This window comes from Chenopodium quinoa, unplaced genomic scaffold, assembly GCF_001683475.1.
Source record: "Chenopodium quinoa cultivar QQ74 unplaced genomic scaffold, ASM168347v1, whole genome shotgun sequence".
Classification (NCBI taxonomy): domain Eukaryota; kingdom Viridiplantae; phylum Streptophyta; class Magnoliopsida; order Caryophyllales; family Amaranthaceae; genus Chenopodium; species Chenopodium quinoa.
The window spans coordinates 1,583,500-1,610,176 of record NW_018742980.1 but is presented as its reverse complement, the minus strand read 5'-3'; the positions used below and the strand labels follow the sequence as shown (position 1 = coordinate 1,610,176).

Genomic DNA, 26,677 nt, shown 5'->3' with positions numbered 1-26,677 from the left:
TAATTGAGCACAGAACAATTTCTCTTGTTCTTTATTGATTCTAACTTGTTTTTGGTTTTTCGGTTAATTGAACTAATTTTCTCAAAATATGATTATTGAGGTAATTTTAGATTCATTTTCGATTTAAGTTTCGATTATTTTGATGGGTTTTATCCATAATCATGGATTGTGACGGGTTAAACTTAATTTAAAATGCCTCAACTTATATTTACTCATTCATATATATATATATATATATATATATATATATATATATATATATATATATAAATTGTGCACCTACTAATTAGAAGCTAAAATTATAAGAAAGCTGTAATCACAAAGTAGTTGTTAGACAATACGCGACTATCAAAATACTAGATTTACTAACAACTTGCAGTAATATATATGTGTATGCTATACATAAATAAGGATTAATGAATGTTAGTATAAGTAAATACATAAAAAAAGTCCAAATGACCATGGTAACCCATTTGAACTTGAAAGGGTAAACAATAATTTTAGTCTTCCATCACCTTTTTTTCTACAAAACAAAAACTGAATATGCCAGTTAAGCAAACCTTTTCTTTTCTTAGCAATATTTACATGAATTTAGAGAACATACATTGACAGGTAAGGGACTTACTACTTATTTCTTTTTTTAAAAAAATTAATTAACATGGCAGCACTTCACTATTTTCTTTCCCACAAATCTACTCCTTAAATCTTCTTCTTTAGTACCTTTTCAAGAGATCCAGACTGAATTCCTATAAGTATATTTCTAGTAATTTCATTATTGAATAGAATATATATATATATATTTGATAGAGTAAATTGTTAGATTAGTCAATTAGAATATAAATAATTAATTCGTTACTAAGAATACTTTTGATGAATCATAATAAATTAACTAAATTGTTTCTTACCAAATTTAGGTGAAAATATCAAACCAAAATTGCTATTTCTTGATGATCTGAGTCTAAAAATTGATAATTATAGGATTATGGTGAAGGTAATAGCATTGGAAATCGACGATCGGATACAAATGATAGCACTTTCTACCAAACTCTTTTGTTCTGTGATGAAAAGGTAATTTTTGTACCTATCTAGCCATATAATTATCTATTTTTTGGCTATTAGTTCATTATATGCAATATACTCTACAATATTCCCTTATTTAGTAGTATGTATACTTTATAATGCATTCAGTTAAAGGATACCATAAATAGAAATTACTTTTAGAATAGCTGCTATTTATTATAGTATGAAAAGACATGTGTACTACATGCCATCCTATGTATGATTGACTATAAAGATGAATGTATATGCACATTGTCATTAAAAATCAATATAATTAACTTTATAGTGTATTTGTTAGAAATTTTCTTACAATTAAAGCACACTTTAATGAAATTCAAATAAGTAGTTAACATAAATAATGTCAGTCAACATTTGGTTGTTCCTACATAAGATGCATCCATAATTTGGTACTCACAATATAGCCAGTGCATAGGTTGCAAGTTACTTGAAATATATTGTCCTACATTCTAAATTCTTAAAATTAAAATTGGCTTACTGTATCAACTTAATCTTAGTTCAAATATCATGCCATGAAATTTTGTATTCTTAGGATGCTTTTTTGAAACTAGCATTCATATGAATCTCAAATGTGTAGAACAAACAAGTAGCCTCTTTTAAAGAAATCACTCATATAAACTATTTATGATTTATGTTCAATATCATATACATAATATATAGCTTAATACTGTCTTATGTCCTTGCTCTAGGGAACTTGCCCACTATGAGATAACAAATGATGCATTTAACCCTATGCCAAGACATTTCGAGGTTGCAATCACAAATATTCCATATCAGTTAAATTTCTCAGATAGAACTTTGGTGCAGCCTATATATTCTGTGGCAGGTCATACATAACCCGACTTTGAAGAAGTATCAGCAATTGCTAAAACTCATTTCTATATGAAATATGTGGTATGCTACATTAATAGTTTCATCTACCTTTCATAATAGACACTATATGATTATAACATAATGTTCCATGTAGAATATCAGCCAATAGGTTCTATAACACACAACATACGAGAAGATGACACATATGGTATACAAACTTAGTATCATTGTAATTTTATCTATATGCATCATCGAAACTATACTAACAATTATGCTTGCTCATCATAGATGTATTGGGAATGGTACTGTTTGTAGATGAAGAAGTTCGTTTTGTTAATTCAGTTTATGGCCAACATGCCTATGTTAGATAAGTTGTCATAACTAATCAAACGTATGCCTAAGATATTGTTGTCTATTACTCTAATGAATTTAGATAATGACACCTTTGAACTAATTATATTATTTATACCTGTAACAGCAACACCCAAGCTAAAATTGTTAATGTATGGAATCATCTTGCTTGCCATGATTGTGAGCAACTAAAGGTTTGGGCTGAAAATTTTATAGTGGATGGTAAGTGAAACCAAGTAATCTGAAAGATTAGAACATAACCAACATCAGTTACAATTCACTTCGATATCTATTCTTAGGCTAGTGATTCTTCTTTGTCGACTAGAATGTATAGTCGAATAATCAACAATCTAAAGGGAGATAGGGCTAACATGCGTGAATGGTATATATAATCTTCTTAATTGCTTATAACATTACGTGTTCATTAATATTACATGCATTAATGTATTATGTCCTTTACAGGTCTAGGCTCTATACACAGATGCTATTAGATCGACAAAGCAGAATTTTGCAAGTTCGCTATCTTAATAATGAAGAAACAACTGTCACTATTCAGTACCTAAAAGATAAGAAGGTTTCCATCATAAAATCCATTATTATATGTGCTTAATAATATTTTGCCATCTATTGAATCCATACAGTTACTTTAACAACCCAATGCAAGTGCAAAATGCATTACAAGATGAGAGGCATTGGCTACTTGTAACTATATACCTTCTTCATCTTTAGAGCAGCTGACAACATATATAGGGTGTTCAAAGTGTGGGAAACCAACACATCTTCAAGAAGGGAGGCATTTTCTTGTTCAAAATGATATACTTGGGAAACTACTGCTTGTCTCAGGTATATATCAATTATACATACTATTTATACATGCTTATTAGTAGGCCAAGATCGTATAATATCTATTATGTACATTAAATTATATGCAAGGTTGCTTTTACTTTTGATGCTGTGGATATCAAAGACAGCATATCATTTACAACATTTACTAATGAGACTGAAAAGATCTTTGGAATGAATGTAGATGAAATATATAATATCAAGAAAAATGTATGTGCTCGGAATAATCAACTGAAATACCTTATATGTTTTATATCACATATATATAGTGTTCTGTTCTACATATATGCCAATTATAGTGATATTTTGTGCATGAACTGACTTACTTAAATATCAATATGCATAGGAAGATTTCCTTTCTTTCACTACTACATACCAGCAATTCAGTTCCAAAGTTTTCTATCTGAAAGTTGGCCCCTCACCAGCATCGACTGCAAGCAACAAACTTCATGGACATTAGAAGCAGTTCATATACCAACTGATCAGAATGCAGTGCTCAGAAAGTATTCAGCACACATCTTGAATAATGACAACGTTATACTTCATATGCTGAAAGAAGAAGTAACTGTTTCTACAACAGTACATAGTTGCAGCATAGCTGAATTAGTTGAGCATGATAAGAGTGAGCAACCAAATGAAGCACACATTGAATAAGTTACAAGTGCCATGATCTCAACATCTGGAAAAGCACCATTTCCTGATTGGTCGATGCATAAATGACCACGTTCTTTCCTCAATAGGAAACAGTTAAAAGATGTCAATCAATCTAAAAATAACAATACCAAGATCTGCATTGCTAATGATGAGAGCAACGAGGTTCTTCCACATCTAAAAGCACCTATATCAAAAGCCACCAGTCCTAATAACACACTAACTAAAAGTACCTCAGCAGCTGCTGTAAACCCTCCATCTGAAGTCCTGGTGCTAGAAGGTCTGGAGAAGATTCCCTTTTGCTTATATTTCCCTTAAAATTATAATATTAAAATGTTGTATTTTGCGGGCTTAATAACATAGTAATTTATATAAATTGAAGTAATCCCTATGAATACTCCCTAAATCTTTTAAAGGGTTGTGTAGGAACATTGGCGATAGCCCCTGTTCCTACATAACACTCAGCTTAGAAGTGTGATATGAAGTTGTTGCATTTTGCAGCATCAACAACTTAGTAATTTATGAAAAACCCATATACTGTCTGGTAGTGTAAGTTCTAAATATTTTGGAGGGTTGTGAAGGCACATAGGTTTCACCTGTGTTCCTCCACAACACTTTATCTACATAGGTTAAAAGTAGTTGAAGTCTTTTGATCATTCTAGCTGACCATTTAAGGTTTAATAGGACATGATGTTAAGCATGTTTATATTTTACATGCTATACATGTCCATCAAATGTAATGAATACCAAACCTTAAACTTATGTATTGTAAGATATTAATCAGTATTTATTAGAGTATATAATTCTTTTTTATATAATATACATCATCTTTGAAGCATTATAGAATCTGTTACAGGTTTTTGTGTTATATAAAATGAGATTTGCAAATTGAGTATTGCATACAACAAGGGAAAACAATATCATACAAAATCAAAAATATAATATTCCTTCAATAAAAATCATTATAAATAGAATACATACATACTTAGCCTACAAAAACTAAAGATTATATTCATTACAACATAGGTTGTACACTTATAACAAAAAACACACTCCTACCAGCTTTGAATGACTAAGCTATTGTTGATTACTTAAGCTTTTTGCATATGAATTATATGACAACAAAATCTACATCGCCACCATGTAGACCAAATTAATCTACACCATCATAAGGATATTCATTTTCTTGTTTTCCAAAAGACACCTTCAACTCTAGAACAATATCAACCATATTAAGAAAATCATAGACTGCACTTGCAATGCCGCAAGTCTGTTCAGACTCTTTTACATCCGACTGAACAACAATAATATCATTTTTCAAATTATCTTCATCACATGGTTGCTTGCTGTTAATATTAACTTGCTCTATCCTTCTCTCATTCTCTTCCTTGACATCATTTTTAAGTAAGCCTAAGTAGACAAACATTTCCAGTGAGATATCAGCCATATAATTAAGATAGCTAAACACTTTTTGCAATGCACTTTCTTCTGGGTTAGGTATCCAAATCTTAGAGAAAAATGCATAAGAAGATGAAGCATTCTTTTTACTTTCCATTTTGATGTACATATATAATGGAAAACAATACTCTTAAAAACAAAGTACTTCTCACCACATAAATAGATAAATTTACTTGCCCTCTAAGGTGATAGTTGGTTTGCACTACTATTTTAACACAGTAATTGTGAACCTGATTCATATAATAATATGATAAACTACCTTACAAAATATAGAGCCTATAATATAACATTAGACCGAATTTGCTGAAGGCAATAACTTAGATTATTAATTGAATACCGCACATCAATATTCCCAATTTTGATTTACAACTTTATATCACAAATTATGCATTATTATTATTTTGAACCATCATATGTACGCAACACAATTATCTACCCACTAGATCAATGTCTTCTGAATTGTCAATTAATCATCTGAATTCTTTATAAACATATACATTAAGTATTCAACGACCTAATCAAAATCGAAGAAACCAAATAAATGTTTAAAATTCCTTATGTAAATCAATTTAAATACCCCAAAAATAAAAGAACCACAAATAAATAACAAATTTTAGGCTCTAGGTAGTTTATTTATACTTTACAAAAGGCCCGCATTAGGCCTAGACAAATATTTTAAAAGATAGTTCAAATAAATTGATTTAGCAAGTAATATTACTGTTTAAAGACAACTAATAATAGGGAAAAGAGAACAACAACAACCAAATTAGCAACTTATATTATCAAGCTCACATGAAATGAAAAACTACTAATATGCTTTAATTTTGGAATAAAATTATTACTATGACACATGATAAGCGATCGGGGAAAAAAAATCAAGGTAGCCAAGCTGGATAATATCACACATATCAAACGATAAAACCAAGGTACATACATACATATAAAACCAAGGTACATACATACATATAAAACCAAGGTTATAGGAAACTATTACAAAAAAGTGAACGGAATTCATAGCACCATATCAAATACACCACAAAAATAAACCCGACACAAAACTAAACACATCAACCAATAACACACAAGACGGAAATTAAACACTTTTTAACAAAATCACACTTGCCAAAAGAAAGTAGAAAAATACACACACACACAATACAATTTTATTTTAAATTTTAATGTTAAGTTTGTGGTAAAAAGAGAAAAAAAAAAACAAGGAAAATAAAAGCGAACACACACAGAAGAAGAAAAAAAGAAATAGGAAAAGGAAGTTGAAAATATAAATATATTAAAAAATGTTCGAAAAGTTTTCTTCAAAACCACACGCAACTTTTCACTTTTGCACTTCTTCATTCATACTTATATCACTTTTTTCATTACCTTTCTTCATCTCTCAACCTCATAACAATCTCAAGTTTCATACTAAAAAATGGCAGTCCAAAAAACAGCATCATCATCTAAACCTCCATAAAATTTTGAAAACAAAGAAATTATCTTGTTAGAAATAGATTGTGACTTATTTCGTGGTCAACTAATGCAAGCATATGAACAATGGGCTGAAATAAACAAGAAAATTGAATAAATTCAGAGCAACCTAGATGAAATTGAAGATAAACTAAACATGAAAAAGAAAGTCTATACAGAAGATGAAAAGAATGATAAAAAGAAATCCGACAATATTATTAAATCTGCAGAAGATCAAGGCTTAAACAAAATTGTTGCAAGTCCTATAAGAGTCATAGGTGTACTTGATAGCGAAGATGATATTGAAATGGAAATAGAAAATGCAAATGATCCTATTCCAACTGATGCCATTAAGGAAAATATTGGTCAACCTTCACAACACAACAGGGTACAATCTCCAATCAATTATATTGCTGAATCTTCACCAGTGAAAGAAACTGATGGACAAAATGCTAAATCAAAGTCTAGTTCTGATGATAGTGATGATGACGGCGTGCCCTATGGTGCAGTTGACCGCACACCAGATTCAACCTATTCAAATGAGACAAGCTCACTTTCACTCTCATATTATGAAAAATAAGTAGTGTGTTTAATAATCTTTGACAATAAAGTACTAAAGATCTAATTTCTTTCATGGCATGTTCTAATTTGTGTTTTATTGCCTACCTTCAATCCTAACTAGCAAAACTTATATATCTTGTAATGTTTTATGTGAAATTAGTTCTAAATATAACTACTATACGTTGCATGTGGAAATGTTCTGTGTTATCAAATATTTCCTATATATATCTGTTCCTTATTTTCAATGTTTCTATACACATTTAAATTATGTATTAACTTGTTGTATGTTAGCATTAAAAGGATCAAGAGACTCCTAACTGCTGTTAGAGTTGCTGACATTTGGGCGAACTCTATGTTGTCATGGTTTTGTCGTGCCTTGATGGTGCTGTAGATTTGGAGTCAAATCTAACTAGAGTGGTATGGGGTTCGGGAGGTTGTGGATTTAATATCTAAGACTAGCATCACTGTATTCATGCAAACGTTAGAAATCTCTGTTAAGCTACACAACTTTTGTTAGTCAATGTAGTGAGTTTGTGGGTTTAAGATCTAGAACATAGCACAAACCATTTTCTAAGTAATCGATAAAATGTGGCATGAATACGTGATATTGGGGCCTTGGGGGTGGGGATGAATGGAAGAGGGCACAAAATAGCATTCGTGTGTAGGATGGAAATTGTATGTTCCAAATGAATTGAATAGCCGCTATTCAGTACAACATTCTTGCAATTAGGCAAGATTATGATGAACTTTGTCCTCTATAAGCTCAATTTAGAAGATGAGTTCAAAGTTTTAAGTGGTTTAGTTTCGACGTTTTGTTGCACTTTGAATTGTTACATTATTGCTGGCCCATTTTCATGAGTTATATCAATTGACATTTCTTACTCTTTGATAGGGTCATAAAAATATATATTATTTATATATATTTAACTCTTGATTTTATATTGACAATTAATGATTTAAGAGTATATAAGTAATTTTCTTCCCAAGAAACAATTTACTACTATTTTATTTATTTGTTTGTAGGAAGTAAGATTACGATATCAAAGTGATATTTTATTACCGCCCGGATTAAACGAAGCAAAGCTTACAAGCCCAATCGACTCACATGTGTGCTAACTCAATAATGTTTCATAGCAATTAGCCAAGTGGACCATGAACTCATGAAGTACACCAACTGTTTACTCAGCCAAAACAAAAGAAAAAAAATAATAGAGAACTCCTTTCACTATTTATTGCGGGTAAGGCACAAATAAACCATTGAGCGATTTTCGCGGGAAATCAAATTGTCAAGCGAGAAAAGATAGAGATAATATCAGATAAGGATGAGAGGAAAACTCGGGTAGTTCGGGATCAAAGATTCCCAGTGATAACTTTGGGCAGCCGAATTGGGAGGAGTGGCGGATTTTTGGGAAGCTTTATATAGAGACCGAATTGCATGCGAGAGGAGGCGACATTCTGGGCAGCGAAATTCAGCAACAAACCAGAAACGAACTCAGAGCAGTAGTGCAGCAGTGGTGAAGCGAAGCAGCAGAAGTCGAGGTGACTTAGCTGTGTCCTGTAATTCTTCATTTAATTTGCCATGGGATTTTCTGGGTAGCGAAGCAGCAACGGCGGAGCTGAAGAACAGAACCAGAAGAAAAGCGGCAGCAAACTCGGGGGAGCGAGACGACGTTTCTGGGTTTGTAGATCCGAAGAGAAGAAGCTTTAAGGGAGGAAAAGCAGCAGCGTTTTGGAGCTCCAATTGCTACGAAATCAACAAATTTTTAGGGTTGAAAACGGTACCTTGGAGCGACATTTTCGAGGACAATTGGATAGTTTTCTGGCAGCAGCAACGAAACCTGGTTGTGAGTATCGTTCATGGTTCTTTCATCCATCAATTTGGTATTCTTGGTTTAATTGATTGTTTATAAATTTTGCATCAAGAATTTCAATTCATGGATAATTGTAAAGTTATTTTTGTCTTTAAATATTTCATTTGGTTATTAGATTTTATTAAATAATTTTATAGTTTATTCCATTATAGTTATTTATCTTCTACTTCAGAAATATGATTTATATAAGTATCATTGTTAGTACTTCAATTCTTAATATGTTAGGCTAGATTTAATACGGGATGGAGGTATAGTATACATTGGATTATTATGTTTATTTCTTAATTGGATTGGTATTCTTTTTTATTGGTATGAATTGTCAGACTATATTACAGACCGGCCATCTTTAGCATAATTTGTTAGTTTAATTGCTAGAGTATTATTACAATGTGATACGTAATTTTCTGTGTTAGTACTCCTAAGTAGCATCACTATAAAAATAATGAGAATAGACAACACCTAAAATTGCAACACTTAAAAAACTATTACCCTTGATAAGCTAGGCAACGATTTCTAAATGTCACTACGAACCAAAATAATAATACTATATCCCTGTGCAACAATTAAACAAGTGTTGTTATAGACCATTAAAGACAACAATCACCTAAAGTGTTTCTTTTCTTTTACCTAAGGCAACATGTTTAAGAAATGTTGCTGGAAAAGATAACAACAATACAATTGTCCCCATAGAATGTTTAAGGCATCTTGGGCGTTATTTTGGAGGATAGCTTAGGATTTTCTGGGCAGCGAAATTGAGATAGGAACCAGAAGAAAAGAAGTAGCATTAAACTTGGGGGGGAGCGATGAACAACAAAGGAGGCTTGGTTAAGCTATTTTCTAGGCTAGTGAAGCTACTACAAAGTAGCAGAGCAGCGGCGGTAAAGCAGTGTAGCAGCGGTGAAGCGAAGCAGCGGACGGAGAAGTCGAGGTGACTTAGCTGTGTTATGTTATCCTTCATTTTCTATGGGAATTCAGAGGCTTTGCTTCAGTTTTCTGCGCTGGTTGTTCGTGGTTGTTTCGCCAATTTTCACTATAGAAAAATTGGTATTCATTACTCTAGATTCCTTTGTGAATTTATGATTTTTGCATGCAGTATTTCAATAGTTGGTGATTTGGTACTAAGTTAATTTTGTTTTCATCATTTCAATATTATCAGATTAAGGAGTTGTTTAAAGTATTATTAGATTCATTTACTTGTTTATATTTATCTCCTTATTTTCTTTAAGCAATATGATTTATATAGCTTCCATTTTTATACTTTCACTTTTCCATATGTCAGGCTAGATTCGTCGTGGGTACGGAGATATAGTATACATTGGATTATTGTATTGTGAGAATAAGAATGTTATGATTTAAGCTTATTATGTTTATATCTTGATTGGAGTGATAATCTGCTGTATTGGTATGAATTAGTTGAGTTATATTTTAGGCCGACCATCTTATAGTTTGCTAGTTTAATTGCTAGAATATTGATTTGTGATACGTAATTGTCTGGATTAATATTCCTTAGTAGCACTTAGGTGTTTGATGGGTGACTGAAGCTTGTCTGATGCTTATCATTTTCAGACCTTTAAGTTGCACAAATCCGAGCTTGTGTGATTTGTGGCTTATGTTAGCTACTTCCTAGTTATTAATGCTGCTAATTAGTCGAGTCAAGAGAGCTTGTTCTAGATTGTTAGTTAGTTAGACAATACTCCAAGAGCTTGTTTGGTTTATTTGCAATTAAGGGAAGTGTTGAATGTTTGTTTGTGTTCATCGGCTAACATTGAGATAAAAACATGATTTATATAATTCGATGATAAATCAATATTTCAATGCTATATTGTATCTCCCGATCCCTATTTCGTCATTCTTGATTTTTAATATTTTTTCTTACTGTTAATTTTACATCTCCGTACTTAGCTTATTTTCAAGTTCGTAGTTTTATATATTAGATCGTAATAGTCATTGTTCAAAACAGGGGTTTCTAACACACACAAGTAATAATTTGATAATCTAATTCTCTGTGGGATCGACCCTAACTTACCCTACTACATTTTTAGGTGGTCAGAATTAGGTTTATTTTTGGTAGACATGCGACAGTCGTACAAAATTTTGAATTGTTACATTATTGCTGGCCCATTTTCATGAGTTATATCAATTGACATTTCTTACCTTTCCCATACAAACATGTCTGATCATTACATTTATAATAACTGAAAAGCATACAATTGCATCTCACCCTTGATGTTTGTGTACATTGTTCTTTACATCTATTATAACATAAACCTATAGTGCTTATGACGATAAGGTCAGAATATCTCAACACTGTATTTTCTATGACTCCCAACACCATCCAAAAACAGCTCCAGGCTAGGTTTAATAACTTCATAATCCTTGAAACAAACCATTTTTAGGACTCTTTTGAATTAAAATTGCTCCAAGATTTTACTATATTACAATTATTTACCTTGGATGAACTTTCAAACTTCTAGAAATCCTTATTAGGATCTCAAGTTCACCACTAACTACCTTATCTTAACCTCCTAACACAATATTTTTAGGGAATTGTTAATCTTGGATGGTCAGGCTTTACAAGATTCTTTCGAATTATAATTACTCCCAAGATTTTCGTACATTTAAACCTCACCAGCTACCACCTCCACTAAACTCTTTAATAAGTGATTTTTAAACACCTAATTTGAATTACAATTCAACAGGATTTTCCTGCACTCCAACCACTTGCCTTGCATAAACTTATTGGTTAGCCACAAATTCTTATTTAGATCTCAAGTTCTTTTAGGTTTAACCTCAATCCAATATGCTTACTACATTAATAACACCTCAGTATGCTTTAGTAAACCAAAACCCCATTAACCACTAGTTACAACAAATACAATTAAGGAAAACTCACTTGGCTAAACGATCTTTTCCATAGGCCTTATCCAATTTCCAGTCAACTTCGTCTTTAGCATTGCTCTTTGTTATCCCCAACAGCTTTTCCAGTCATTCTTGTCCACCTAAAAACGTCAAATTACAATGTAACCAGTTTACCTTCCTTCTTTGCTATCATTACTAGTTTGGTCAACTTCCTATCCCCAAGACTGAACATTGCTCCCTTTTTTTTGGAATCCCATCTTGCACTAGTTCCCTGTTGATTGAACTTGGGAGAATCCCATCCACCATCATTTTCATCGTTCTTTTGCAAGGATGAATCTTTAAGTTATCCCCAAGTCATTGCCTTGCTCTCCACTTTCTCATATATTCCTTGGGAAATAGGATGCTGGTTACCCATAACAGAGCTCCAGCTACCAGACCCTTTATGCCTTATATCTAGATCACCATATTACATGTACTTTATCAGTGCCACCACAAGCAACATTATTACCATTAACCTTGCCAGAACTATATCAACCAATTGTACTTCCGATGTTCTTATTGTTCAACCACTTTATGCTCTCTCCATTATAACCATTAACCTATCCAGAACTATATCAACCAGTTGTACTTCCGATGTTCTTCGAATTCCTTTATAAGGTTTCTCACCACCTCTCGATACGCAATCATTTTTGTGTCTTTTGCTGCATATTCACCATTAATTTGATTGACAATGACCAGAGAATCAGAAATTACCTCTAGGTTCTTTATTTTCATGTCCTTAGCAATGGTCAACCCTATAATTAATTCTTCGTACTCTGCCTCATTGTTGGTGGCCTTAAAGTTGCACTTTACTACTTGAGCGATTTTGTCTCCTTTGGGGAATGTTAGCACTATTCCCTTGCCGCACCATATGTGTGAAGCTTCCACTTCTGCGTGGCTTTAGGCTCTTGTAAGGATAGCACTTCTTTTTGTGCTTCTTGCTCGAGAGTTGGACTGAAGTCTACTACAAAATCTACCAGGGCTTGGGATTTGATTGCAGTTCAAGGTCGTACTAGATGTCATACTGATTAAGATGGTTCATCCACTTCTCCATCCTTCCTGACATTTCTGGTTTTCTCATAATAACCTTAATAGGGTAATAAGTACGCACACATATAACATGACTTTAAAAATATGGGCATAATTTGATTGAAGCAGTGACTAAGGCTAAAATGATTTTTTCCAAAGAAGCGTACTTGGTTTCCGCAATGAGTAAGGTTTTACTTACATTATAGATGGGAAACTGCTCTTTGTCCTCTAGTGAAGACGACACTGATTGTCCCTTCTGACACCGCCAGGGATAGCTAGAAAGGCTCTCCTTCTTTAGGTTTGGAAAGCACCAAAGGATTTGCTAAATACTCTTTTGGCTTTTTAAATGCTTCTTCATGTTCTTGTTCCCATTTGAATTCTTTATTCTTCTTCAGCACGTCATAAAACACTTTATTCTTGTCTAATGACTTGGAGATGAACCTGTTCAGTGCTGCTATCCTTTCAGTAAGGCTTTATATATCTTTCTTGGATTTCGGCCATTCTAAGTCGAGTATGGCCTTGACTTGTTCTGGGCTGGCTTATATTCCTCCCTAGTGTCACCATGTAACTTAAGAATTTTCCTGAATGAACTCCGAATGTACACTTTGTAGGATTCAGCTTCAAGTGTACAGCTTCAAGATGGAAAAGGCTTCTTTGAGATCTCTGACGTGATCTGTGGCTTTCCTGGACTTGACCACCATGTCATCTATGTATACTTCCATTGTATTCCCAATTTGTTTATCAATCATTTTGTTGATTAGCCTTTGATATGTTGCTTCGGCGTTCTTTAGTCCGAAAGGCATTACTTTGTAGTAGTAGATTCCTTGGCTGGTTATAAATGTTGTCTTTTCTTGGTCAACTTTGTGCATAAGGACTTTGTTGTATGTACCAGATGTACGCATTCATGAAGGATAACTACTTGTGCCCTACTGTTGCGTCTACCATGGCATTAATGTAAGGGAGTGGGAATGGATCTTTTGGGCAGGCCTTATTGATGTTTGTGAAGTCAATGCATATTCTCCATTTTCCGTTCTTCTTTCTCACCACCACCACGTTGGCTAGCCATTCTGAGTATTTGACTTCTCTGATTTTTCCAGTTTTATGCAGGTTGTGAACCTCTTCGTTGATTATTTTGTTCCTTTCTAGAGCAAACTTCCTTCTCTTCAACTTTACTGGTGTATGTTTTGGGTCCACGTTTAGTTTGTTGTGATCACGTCTAGCAAGATTCCTTTCATGTCTTCATGTGTCCATGCAAAGGCACCCTTTTCTACTTCTAAGAACTCTAAGACCTGCTTACTTAGGTCTTTGCTAGACTCTGCTCCTATTCTTACATTTTGATTAGGATGATCCGGATTCAGCCGGACTCAATTGCTTCTTGTTCTTCTTCTATGCTGATCTTTTCTTGGCTTAACTGAATCTCTGATTGCTATGCTGACTCTTTCTCTAGAGATGTTGCTTTCAAGGCTATTTTATAACACTCTTTGGCTTCTTTCAGCTCTCCCTAGATTTCTTGGATTCCCCATTTGGTGGGAAACTTGATGAGTTAATGATAAGTAGACGGGATAGCTTTCATCTCATGTATCCATGCTCTACCCAGAATAATATTGTAAGATGATAAAGTGTCAGTCACTAGGAATTTCACCTTTAGGTTGATCCCTTTTGCATAGGTGGACAGTGTAATTTTCCCGATGGTTTTCTTGGTTTCTCCAATGAATCCGACCAGCATTGTTGACTTGTTATTGATATCTTTCTCGTCTACGTTCATATGCTTCACTGTATCGAGCATGATGTTGTTGGAAGAACTTCCATTGTCAACTAGGATTCTTTTGATAAGACAATTTCCAACGGGGAGTGATATTACTAGACCGTCATGGTGCTCTTCCACTACATCTCTTTCTTCAAACACAATCGGGACATCTAGCTTTACTTGTATCTTCTTGGTTAGCTTGTTCATGTTGCTTTCTTTGGCATAACGCTTTGCTGCTGAGTACGTCAAACCACACACTTCTGATCCTCTAGAGACAAAATTGATGGTTTTGATGATTGGAGGCTGAGGAGGTGGTCCTCCTGGGTTGGATTCTTTTTCTCTGCCTGGAGCTTTGGACCTGTCCGTCATGAGTTCCTTGAGCTATCCTTTTTTCAGCAGGTAAGCGACTTCCTCTTTGAGTGCCGCGTATTCGTCTATAGTGTGCCCAATATTTGAATGGAAAACACACCACCTTGAGGGATCTTTCTTCTCCCCTAGCCTGCCACTCTTTCTAGGCCACTGCACAGTGTCTCCCATTTTGTTAAAACTCCTAATCACACCTGTAGGGTTAACATTGAAGCAATATTCATGCAATTTAGGAGGAAGTTTAGGATCTTCCCTCCAATCTGTGAATTCTCCTTCAACATCATTGACCGTTCCTTCTTCGAAGCGGGATCGCTGATAGGGCTTCAATATATGATCTTGTTGGACTTTAGATACTATAAGCGGAATTCCATGAATTGTATTCATAAGCATCTAATAATTAAGATCTTTGCATAACACATAAAGAACACATAATTATACCTTTGTAGCGTGATTCCCCGAGTGATCAAGCAAGAATAATAAGGAGAACTAGAACCCCAAACGTGATTCCTCTACTTGGTCCACGGGCAAGGATTGAACCTCTACTAATGCTAGTTACCTGTGATTGAAACCTTTTAATCAACCTTCTACGGAGAGGAGAGGAACGAAGAAGACACGAATCACCACACCACCACCAAGAACCACCTTGGCCGGCCGTCCGTACTGTATGAAGAAAGAGGAGAGGAAAGAGGGGCGTGCGTGAGAGAGAGAGAGACAGAGAGGGTTGGGGTGTTTTGGTTGCTCATTTCACAATTCACTGTATGGTAAATTATGACTTATCTGCATAACCTAGGCGAGACCTCTATTTATATATCACATATATAATTAAAGTCCATGTGAAGCCCAAACACTAACCCAATTATAACTATTCTAGCCTATCTCCTTTCATGGATTCTCATTACTTCATGAGGTCCATTAATGAGCTTCATACTTATTCAATCCAATACCCTTGTGTGAGACCTCATAGGATCCATTCTATTAGGCTTTGGACTATTTAACTAGCCCAAAGATCATTAATCATATCTAGCAACAGACAAGGACGACCCAAAAGAATGAACTAATTATCTCCATAATAATGATCCTTGATATATCTAGTGATTGCACTTGACGAAGACATAAATCCTTCAATCTCCCACTTGTCTGAGACAAGTGTGCAATATTCAAATTCCTTAAGTCAATGTGTGTCGATTTGATAGTATGATTGCATCTCATGTCGTGATCATATTAATCTACAAATCTTTTCTTGAAAACTAAGTTAGAATTACAAAACAAATGATTATTATGTAATCCATCTGAGCACGACCATGCATTCTATGAATTCTCCCTCTTCAAGGGGCCATGACATATTTCTAATTAAATAGGTATACTCAATCCAATCTTGTGGCAACCAAAGCTCCCACTCAACTTTTGAAGTAACCAGGAAACACCTTTTATAATCCCCTTTACGGAATGACGTTTGGATGTACCACAGTTAAATCAATCATTGAATAAAATCAATGTTGCACTCATGTCAAAGGAATCCACTAATATATTCGGAAGCTCTATATTTGAACTTCAAAGTAGGTCAATAGTTTGATCATGCATCATTTATGCATATCCATGTGATTGACCAAGCATCTCTATGCCCCTATAGCCCATTAAATTGTACCATCCAATCAATCTCACATGCTAGTCCACTTATTGAAATCATTTATGTCCAATTTAATGATTTTGAACTAAAAACTTAAATAATATATGGATTTAGTTCACATGTGTGGGGTTTCAATCACCAAATCACATATTTGATGATCCCATCGATTCATTATTATTTTTGACATTTTATTTAACATCAAAAAACATAATTAAATCAGAGAAATAATAAATTTCTCTGCTTAAACATAATTTTACAAGTAAATGTATTACATATGTAATGAGTTTTCTAAAAACAAATACAACTTAAATTACATCACTTGCTGCAATCAAATTGCCCTAGTATGAGCCTCATGCATGGGTTATGGAATGGGTTTATTAAGCGGATCAGTGATGTTCACATCCATATGAACTTTGCAGATCTTGACATCCCGCCTGCCAACGATCTCTCGAATGAGGTGATACTTCCTCTCAACATGTTTGGATTTGTAGTGTGACCTTGGCTCCTTTGATGGTCTTGTACATATCATGACATACATAATGGACCCTATTACAAAGGCATAAGGTACACTAGCCATACGCCTTAACTCTTCTAGCTTTTGAGGGCACTGAGTTTTACTAAGCGTAATACCATGAGACATGGGAAGAAATCCTCTCTTAGAGTCTTTCATGTCGAACATGTCAAGGATCTTATCAATATAAGTCTCTTAACTAAGGTCCAATCATTCTTCGAGACCTGTCTCGATAAATCTTAATTACCAATACGTACTCGGCCTCACCCAATTCTTTCATGTAGAAACAACTCTTTAACCATTCCTTGACTGACTCAAGCATTGGTGTATCGTTCCCCATGAGCAGTATGTCATCTACATAAAAGACTAGGAAAAGTAGGCTGCTCCCACTAGACTTATTGTATATACAAGGTTCTTCTTCGCTCTTGAGGAAACCAAACTGTTTTATTGCCTCATCAAAACAAATGTTCCAACTCTTTGATGCTTGCTTCAATCTATAAATGGATTTCTGAAGCTTTCATACCTTTCTAGGATTTTCTGGATCTTCAAAAACCACAGGTTGTGTCATATATCCTCTGTCAAGAACCCGTTCAAGAAGGTGGTTTTGACATCCATCTGCCAAATTTCATAATCGAAAAATGTAGTAATCGCTAGAAGAATCCGAATATACTTAAGCATTGCTACTGGGGAAAAGGTTTCATCATAGTCAATACCATGAATTTGTCTAAACCTTTTTGCAACTAGTCTTGCTTTATAGATGTAGGCATTTCCATCTTTATCCGTCTTAATCTTGTAGACCTATTTGCAACCAATGGGGTTGACCCCATTAGGCAAGTTTACTAGGGCCCACACATCATTTTCACACATGGAGTCCATTTCGGATTTCATGGCCTCAAGTCATTTCTCTAAGTTGGGGCTCGCTAAAGCTTGGTTTTTGGTTGTGGGTTCCGCACTCTCCAACAGGAAAATATCGGAATCCTCAGTTAACAGAACATCAACAAACTGTTTGTTTCTGATTCTGCTAGACCTACGTAGGGTAGTAGCAACAGTAGAAATATTCTCTTCAACTCTTTCAAGATTTTCACAAGAATTAGATTCAAGTGGGACGATAGGAGTCTCGCTAGTTAAATTAGCTTGCTCTGACGTATGATTTGTAAAACTAGTTGACTCATGTGCCCTTGCCTCTGATGGGGTGTTATCCACATCTATTTGTTGCTCGTCTCGAATTTCTTTGAGAACCACTTTACTCCCACTTGGCTTTTTAGAAATAAATTCCCTTTCTAGAAAGACACCATCACGAGCAACAAACACCTTGTTATCTTTGCGATTGTAGAAGTAATGCCCTCTTATTTCCTTATGATAACCCACGAAGAAATATTTGTCTAATATAGGGCCTAGTTTGTCACCTTGTAAACGTTTCACATAGGTTTCACAACCCCAAATCTTGAGAAAAGATAACTTTGGAACCTTTCCATTCCACATCTCATATGGAGTATTTTCAACTGCTTTGGACGGGCTGCTGTTTAGTACTTTTGCAGTTGTTTCTAATGCATATCCTTAGAATGATATGTGAAGATCAGTAAAGCATCATGGATCGAACCATGTCTAGCAAGATTCGATTCCTCCTTTCTGACACACCATTTAACTGTGGTGTTCCTGGAGGAGTTAATTATGAAAGTATTATACAATCTCTCAGATGATCATCAAAATCTTGAGTCAAATATTCACCACCACGATTAGATTGTAGTGCTTTAATTGTCTTATCAAGTTGATTTTGTACTTCATTATGGAATTCTTTGAACTTTTCAAAGGCTTCCGACTAGTGCTTAATTAAATAGATATAACCAAATCTACTTAAATCATCAGTAAAAGTAATGAAGTAACTAAACCCACCTCTAGCTTTAAGTACGAGTCCACAAAAGGTCACTAGCTCTTTCACCTATTCTTGTAAAAGGTGACTTGGTCATTTTACCTAACAAGCATGACTCAAAATTTTCTAATGATTCATAATCAAATGATGAAAGGAGTCCATCCTTTTGTAATTTCTAGATGCGCGACTAGTTAATATGACCTAACCTACAATGCCATAGGTAAGTTGGGTTTTAACCATCTGTTCGTTGCTCTTTGTGATCTATGTTATAGACATGGGTTGTATAATCTAACACATATAAACCATTAACCAATTTTGCGCTAGCATATAACATATTATTCCTTGAAATAAAACAACATTTGTTTTTAATTTCAAAAGAAAAACCTTCAGTATCTAAAACAGGAACTGAAACAATGTTTTTAGTAATTGCAGGAACATAATAACAATTATTAAGAACCAAAACGAGTCCAGATGGGAGCTTGAGTTCATAACTTCAAATAGCAAGTGCAGTAACATTCATCATCTCTCCCTTTGCTAGCCTTTTACTCACTCTTAAGCCCTACATGTCATTAACAATGTGAGCACCACAACCGGTATCAAATACCCATGTGGAAGAGGAAGGTTAATTTCTACAATATAAAAATTAGGTAACTCCTTACCTTCCGTTTTCAACGGCATATTGTGGGGACATCCTGGTAAGTGGTAAGACCACCTACCGTAATAGAAGCACTAACTTCCTTCTTTATTCAAGTACTCCTCTGTAGAGCCTTCATCATCATGAATTAGCTTGACGAGATCAAATCTAGCATGGAGTGAAAACAAAATAGTGTCATGAGCAGAGTCATCATCAAACGGTCTCCCTAAGATATCCATCCAATTGAGTAACTCAATCAGTTCCTTGACATAGGTCTTAACTAACTGACTAGGTATGAGTTTCTTAGCCAATATCTTATAATGAATATTGTAAGTCTCAAACCTTACATTGTCAGTCCAAGAATAATATACTGTGGGAATTGAATCAACGATTTCCTTGACATTCTTTTCGATGATGCCTTGACTTCCTAATGCCGCTATGCCACCTCTACAGACAGCATGTAGGCATTCTCGCAGTAAGGTTGGCTCATAATCCTTAAACCTTCTTTTCCAACAAGTTAGAATAGAGGCTAACATGAGATTCCTGATTTTCTCTGCATTTAAAACATCTTTCGCATGCCTTTCAGGAGTTAAACCCACTGTGAATCTAGTTTCAATGGGAATATACAAATGAGCTTCGAGCTTGTGGCCCTTTAGAACATTTCTTAGCTTATTTTCCCAATCCTTGAAGTTCTGAGTTTTAGCCTTGTTTTCAATTCTGTTGGCAAGTTAGTATTGTCATTAAAGCTATTCATCTACAAACAAAAACGAGGTAAAGTTCAATTAATTATGTTTAATTAGATTTATAGCACCATAAGAGAATTAAATAGGTTACTTTAAAACACTTTATTCAATATTAAATGATCTTATTTAAATTAAGTGATTCCAAACCCTTTAATTGTGTAATAGTTGACCGGACTAAGGCCCTTCCATCTAGCATTACATTTTCAAGGTAAGTAAACTCTTTACTAATTACTACTCTTGTAACTCTTGGTTGAATAATTACCCATCACATGTTTACTTATTACCCTTTTCTTCAAGGTTCTAAACACTTTAGGTAACCTTGTTGAGCACAACCAATTAAATATGTATAACTTGATTTACCCCAAATAACCTAAGATAACAAGTGACACCCTGCGAAGGCAAACCCACCACTCACGATCGAAGGGTTGTTGGGTATCTAATTGGAAAAGCAATTTTTATATTACCGTGACCTAGATTTATTATGTTGTGATTATTTAGTGAACTCTAGCGCATCATCACAAGCATCAATAAAATCTAAGATGCATAATCTACTAATGCATAAATAAAACAAGACATATTATGGCCCCTTAATCCTAAGAAAACTAATAAAGCAAAAGGCTCCCGTTTAAACCTTCATGGATCTCATCCACCTTGCTCATATAGGCCTTTTACTCAATGGGCTTCTTGGATTAATTACAAAAATAATTACTACTTAAATAAATAAAAAAAATTACAAAAATACTTAACGGTACACATACCATGTTTAGATTACAAAAATACATCACGATGCGCAGATCGTATTTAGAATCTAAGTGACATGCTAGTTTATATATATATATATATATATATATATATATATATATATATATATATATATATATATAGCAATATTAATATCATATATTATAAAATTTCCATATAATAAATCACTCAACATGTTTTCCTAAACTACAACATCGAATGTTCATAATTAAGGAAACATGATACCTAAATATCTCATATTTTAAAAACTGTAATTAGATAATATCATATATTATTCACGACCAACTATAAAATATTCTTCATGACCAACTATAAAATATCATATATTTTACTTTAGGTATGATATAGAATCAAATCTTATTTTAATCAGGAAAGATAAATGATATTTATTCTCCTGCCTTTTCACTACTCTATACAGATCTGAGGATTGCTTCTCGATTTTTTCTGCTGCTTGCGAATTGAATTTTGACTAGGTTGACCATCCCTGTAAAAGGTCAAATAGTCCTATTATCTAAATTAATGAACCATGTTAAATATGGACCTAATAGTGTGGCACCAAAGCCTTTGCGTGTATGATTTCTTCTTTGATATCTCTAGGGATAGAACTGGTCATCATTTTCTGTTTGTAGAGGGATACGTGTTCATCAGGATTTGCTGTTCCGTCATACATGGCCATGTTGGGTGTAGTGAACCTCTTTGGTACTTCAACCATGACGATCTCTTTTGAGAAGGGTGACTCTTTGTAGCCATCGGCAGCTTCCTCCTTCATTGGCTTTGGCACTCTAGGAATCTTTTTGATCTTTGCCTCAAAAGCCTTAAGGTATTCCTTGACTACCTTTTCTATATTTCCCTCCTTAGTTTAGGCTTATTTGTGTCCCTGTAGTGTACCTACATCAATAAATCTTCATCTAGAGATATATTCCTGTTGTTAGAACCTTTTTCCCCGTTGTTTGGGGTATGTAAAGCCCCTGATAGGTCAAGTTGCATGGATATGCCATTGGTGTTCTTTCAGTATTGACTATTTTGGAAAAAACTGAATGTATTTGGCTACGAAGGGCTTCGTTTTGCTTGGTTAGACTAGTGAGTCTAACCTTAGTTTGGAATTTTTGGGCCAACAGGGTTTCGATCTGGCTTTTCTATTGGTCTATGGTTTGTCGAAATGTGTTCATTCATTCATTCATTAATTTCAACTATGGTGAAGGGTAATGGGTTTCCAAACATGATTGAGGGATACTCTTTGTGGTCTTTTAAATTGGCAGGTTAACTATAGGGTATTTTACAAACTCAACTTTGGGCCCCACTATTATCATGCTTTTAAGCAAAGTGGCATCCAAAGGGAAGGAATCTAGAGATAAAAGAGTCGCCAACAAGTTTTTGGAACTAGTAAACACTTCACGGGTGTGAAGGTTACACCCCATTCACGATCACGGAGATCGCTAACTCCATAGTGGACCGGAACCATGACTAGATATTAGGGGATGATGGTACGAATACAACCTAAAAGAGATTGAACCCGCCCTAAATTGGCCTCTACTTAATTCTTACGATATTCATGTGCGCTTTTTTATCAACATACATACATCTAATTAATTCTAAGCATAGTTAATCTACGTTTGTTGATTATTAATGCACAATCAAATTTATTATTGGTGATCACTTGAATTAATATCATAGTAACCTAAAATCAAATTATTAATTATCTTTTTAGGCAGGATTTCAAGTACAAATTCCCTTTAAACCTACAAGAAGGGGCGTGATCAAGCAATAGCAATAAATCATGAATAATCAAGCAATGTAATAATTGACACAACAATCATCATTGTAATCAAAACATCATCAAAAGATCCTAGGCATGATTCTAAATGGATTAATAACAAATCCTAGCATGTCACTAATAAAAATCATACTCAAAGCATTAGCCTAAACATGATACTAGGAATCAAAATCAACATCCTAACATGATACTAGGAATTAATATAATATCCTAAGCATGATTTCTATCAATCAAGTAATCGAATTACTTACTTTGATGCCACATATCTCTTTCTATCAAAACAATACACACGTTAATAAACTTCAAGAAAGATTAAAACAAATAACCTAAATATATCAAACAAGAATTGAAACATAGATTTGGGACAAAACCCTCAGAACAATAAACTTTTCACGTTCAGGTCGAAGGCAACTTCGAGATTGGCTAGGAGTATTCGAAGCTCATGAATGAGGTATGGTGTTTGATTAGGAAAAATATCAAGGATTTATTAAGATGTGTTTAGGCTAGGCTAAGAAAAGAATAAAGAGAGAGGGAAAGTAGAGAGGGGATTAGATGATGATTGTTAGTGATTGAAAATGGGGTGAAATGACCTCTATTTATAGGGAAAAAACAAGGGTCGAAACGATAAGAAAAAAGTCAAAATTCAAATCTAAGTAAAACATGTTATGTCGCGGCGTGACAGGCCTATTGCGACACGACAACCTTTTCGTGGCACGATGGTGCTGTCTCTCAGCAATGGTTTTGGAAAGATTGAACCTATGAATTCTAATCCCAATTGGATTTGGTTAAAAAAAATTCGTACATATTCTATTTTGACCGAGATTAGGATCATTAAAAAACAAATGTTTTACCCTAGGTAAAATTCTTAAATTTTATCTTTTCAAAAATAGGATAAATTAGAACCTTCTACAGGATTCTCGAAGCTCACAATAAATCCTAATTGACTTAGGATTGAAAACAACTTTTTAGATGATTCTAAAAGCTTGTAATAAATCCTAATCGGTTTAGGAATGGGATTAAGGTTAATGGACCCTCCACATGGTCATTGGGTTGTAGGTAAGGCTTGGTTCGGGCTCAATTTTGTATTTTGGCCATAACTTCTTCATTATAAGTCGAATTTGGGCTAATAATAATTATACCAGGATTACGGACCGAAATAATCTGGTTTAGACGTTTTTATAAAGAGGACATGAAATGAATTATTTTCAAAGACACGAAATAAATGACTTTGGATTAAAACATTTAAGGAAAGGTTAGAAAATGGTCAAGGCTAAAGGGAAATTCACGAGATTCTTCAACTCTTCACCTAACTCGATAATTATAGACGTGAAAAGTACACATCACTTGGTTTGGTTCTTAGGGAGACACAATCAGGTGTCTACAGAAGCCCCCACTTTGACTGAGTTTAGAGAAACGTAAGTTTCAAAACAAAAGTAAAAATAGATCGGTAGGGATGGAGAATGTTTTTGAACGTTCTGCGATCCTAAATCATCCTTTTTAACTCCGATACCTGCAAAAAGTGTTAGTTATACAAATAAAGGAGTTAAGAAACGCGTATCTGGGTTTGCCGAGCACACATCTTTGGGTGACATTGGATTTGTTGAATCAAAGTTGTTTCCTTTGACAACCTCTACAGTCTCAGGGAACGCTGTCGATGTCCACTCGTCTCTGAATAAAAGAGCTTTGGAGGAATGTTCACGCGTCTCTAAACAAAAGAGCTTGAAATGGAATGTCCACGCGTCTCTAAACAAAAGAGCTTGAAAAGGAATGTCCACGCGTCTTTGAACAAAAGAGCTTGAAAAGAATGTCCACGCGTCTCTAAACAAAAGAGCTTTGATGAAATGTTCACTCGTCTCTGAACTAGAGATCTTTGGAAGGGTTTGTTCACACGTCTCTGAACAAAAGAGCTTTGGATGAAATGCTCACTCGTTTCTAAACAAAAGAGCTTTGAATAATATGTCCACGCGTCTCAGAACAAAAGATCTTGAAAGGAATGCCCACGTGTCTCTAAGCAAAAGAGCTTTGAATGAAATGTCCATGCGTCTCCGAACAAAATAGCTTTGATCGATAGATGGTGAGAATGTTCGATTGGCTGCGAGCAGAAGCCTCAATGAATTGGTGTGGTTGTTCGATTGGCTTCGAACAGAATCTTCGATGAATGGTGTGACTGTTCGATTATGTCCGAACAGAAGCTTCGATAAATAGGCGTATCTTGTAAAATAAAAAATTTCCATAGGACTTTGCTGGTGGTTTTCTTTGGATTAACCCAAGACTTGGTGTACTTGACTCATTTTGTGACTTAATGTGTTTAAATCAATTCTATGTGTTTTGACACGTGTGTGCAAACTCAACTCGATGTGATATGACTTGACATGACTTAATGTGTATGACTCGTGTGTGTAAACTCAACTCAATGTGGTGATTGTGTTGTGATTGTGCTTATGCAACTTGAAAATGCAGAAAATAAAAAAATTTCCGTCAGTTTTGTGGAGTGTACCGACTTTCTCTTGAAAAGAAAGACATGAAAAGGAAAAGAGGTGAAGTGTTGGTGAAATATGAAGTCTTTGAAATTCCTCAAGATGAAAAGAATGAATCAAGCGATGGTGCATATTGAATGAGCTTAATCAAGTTTATGCGTTGATGTTGTATCTCATGGTGCAAAGTTTGATGACTCAATAATGAAAGTACTTGGATAACTTAGGCGCAGAGGCTAAGTACCTCATAATTTGTGATTCGATGATGATTATGATAATGAGTGATCTAATATGGCAAGGCATGCTTCAGGGTTGTATCAAGATTTCATGACAAAGGGTTCCTAAGGGAAAGATTATTTGGCTATGTATGCGTGACGTGTGTGAAAGTGACATTAAGGTTAGGTTGCAAAGGCTGAAAGGTGTGGAAAAATATTTTGAAAAGAGTCAAATGATGGTAACTCTTAGGCTGGGTAGGCTATTGAAGTAGGGATCAAACCCCCAAGTCTAGCTCTAAATGATAAGGATGAGCATTGACGATTCTTGATATGATCATGCATGTATGTGAATGAATGAATTTTCATTACGGCCGCACCCCCATGTGAGGTTGCCTACGTATCCGTTAGGAATCAGGCCGAATGTAGCTCTAGTCGAACCTCGCACAAGTGTGTGTATACCTCAATGAGGTCTTTTAAGGGTTGTAACGGGGTTAGGCTAAAGGTTAAAAAAGAAAGGATAAAGGCTCAAGACCAAAAATAAGCCCCCAAGGTGTGCAGCCTTGCATTTGAATCTTGGTATTTATATGCTTGAGGTTTCTCATTTTTAAAATTGTTTTCTTTGGTTTTTTTTATTTTATTTTATTTTATTTTATTTTATTTTTTTTAATTATTTTTTTTTTTTGCATTTGTATTTGTATTTGATTCTTCTTTGGATACTCGGTAAGTGTGGGCAATCCCGATCATGCGGTTTATCATTCATTTGGCATTCATGTTTCGCAAGCACGATACCAAGCACTCGATAAAAGACGCAATCCGAGACATATTCATATCAAAGACATTGGAACACTTGCCCTTTTGCACACTTTTATTGTTATTTGCTTTTTTGAACTAAAATTCACTTAAACTTTTGTACTTGGTTTTTGAAAATTGCATAAGTT

The 26,677-nt window shown here is 34.5% G+C and overlaps 1 protein-coding gene across 1 annotated transcript; it reads right to left on the bottom strand.

The window, feature by feature from the left end:
* Positions 1 to 14,559: 14,559 nt before the first annotated feature.
* Positions 14,560 to 15,132, bottom strand: LOC110729422. The gene has a single exon (XM_021909159.1). It carries the CDS (start codon positions 15,130 to 15,132, stop codon positions 14,560 to 14,562), a length of 573 nt encoding a protein of 190 aa, XP_021764851.1.
* Positions 15,133 to 26,677: the final 11,545 nt, after the last annotated feature.

Bases quoted from the DNA above. Each gene is read 5' to 3' on its own strand.
- LOC110729422 (XM_021909159.1), bottom strand. From the start codon at position 15,132: ATGACGGACAGGTCCAAAGCTCCAGGCAGAGAAAAAGAATCCAACCCA.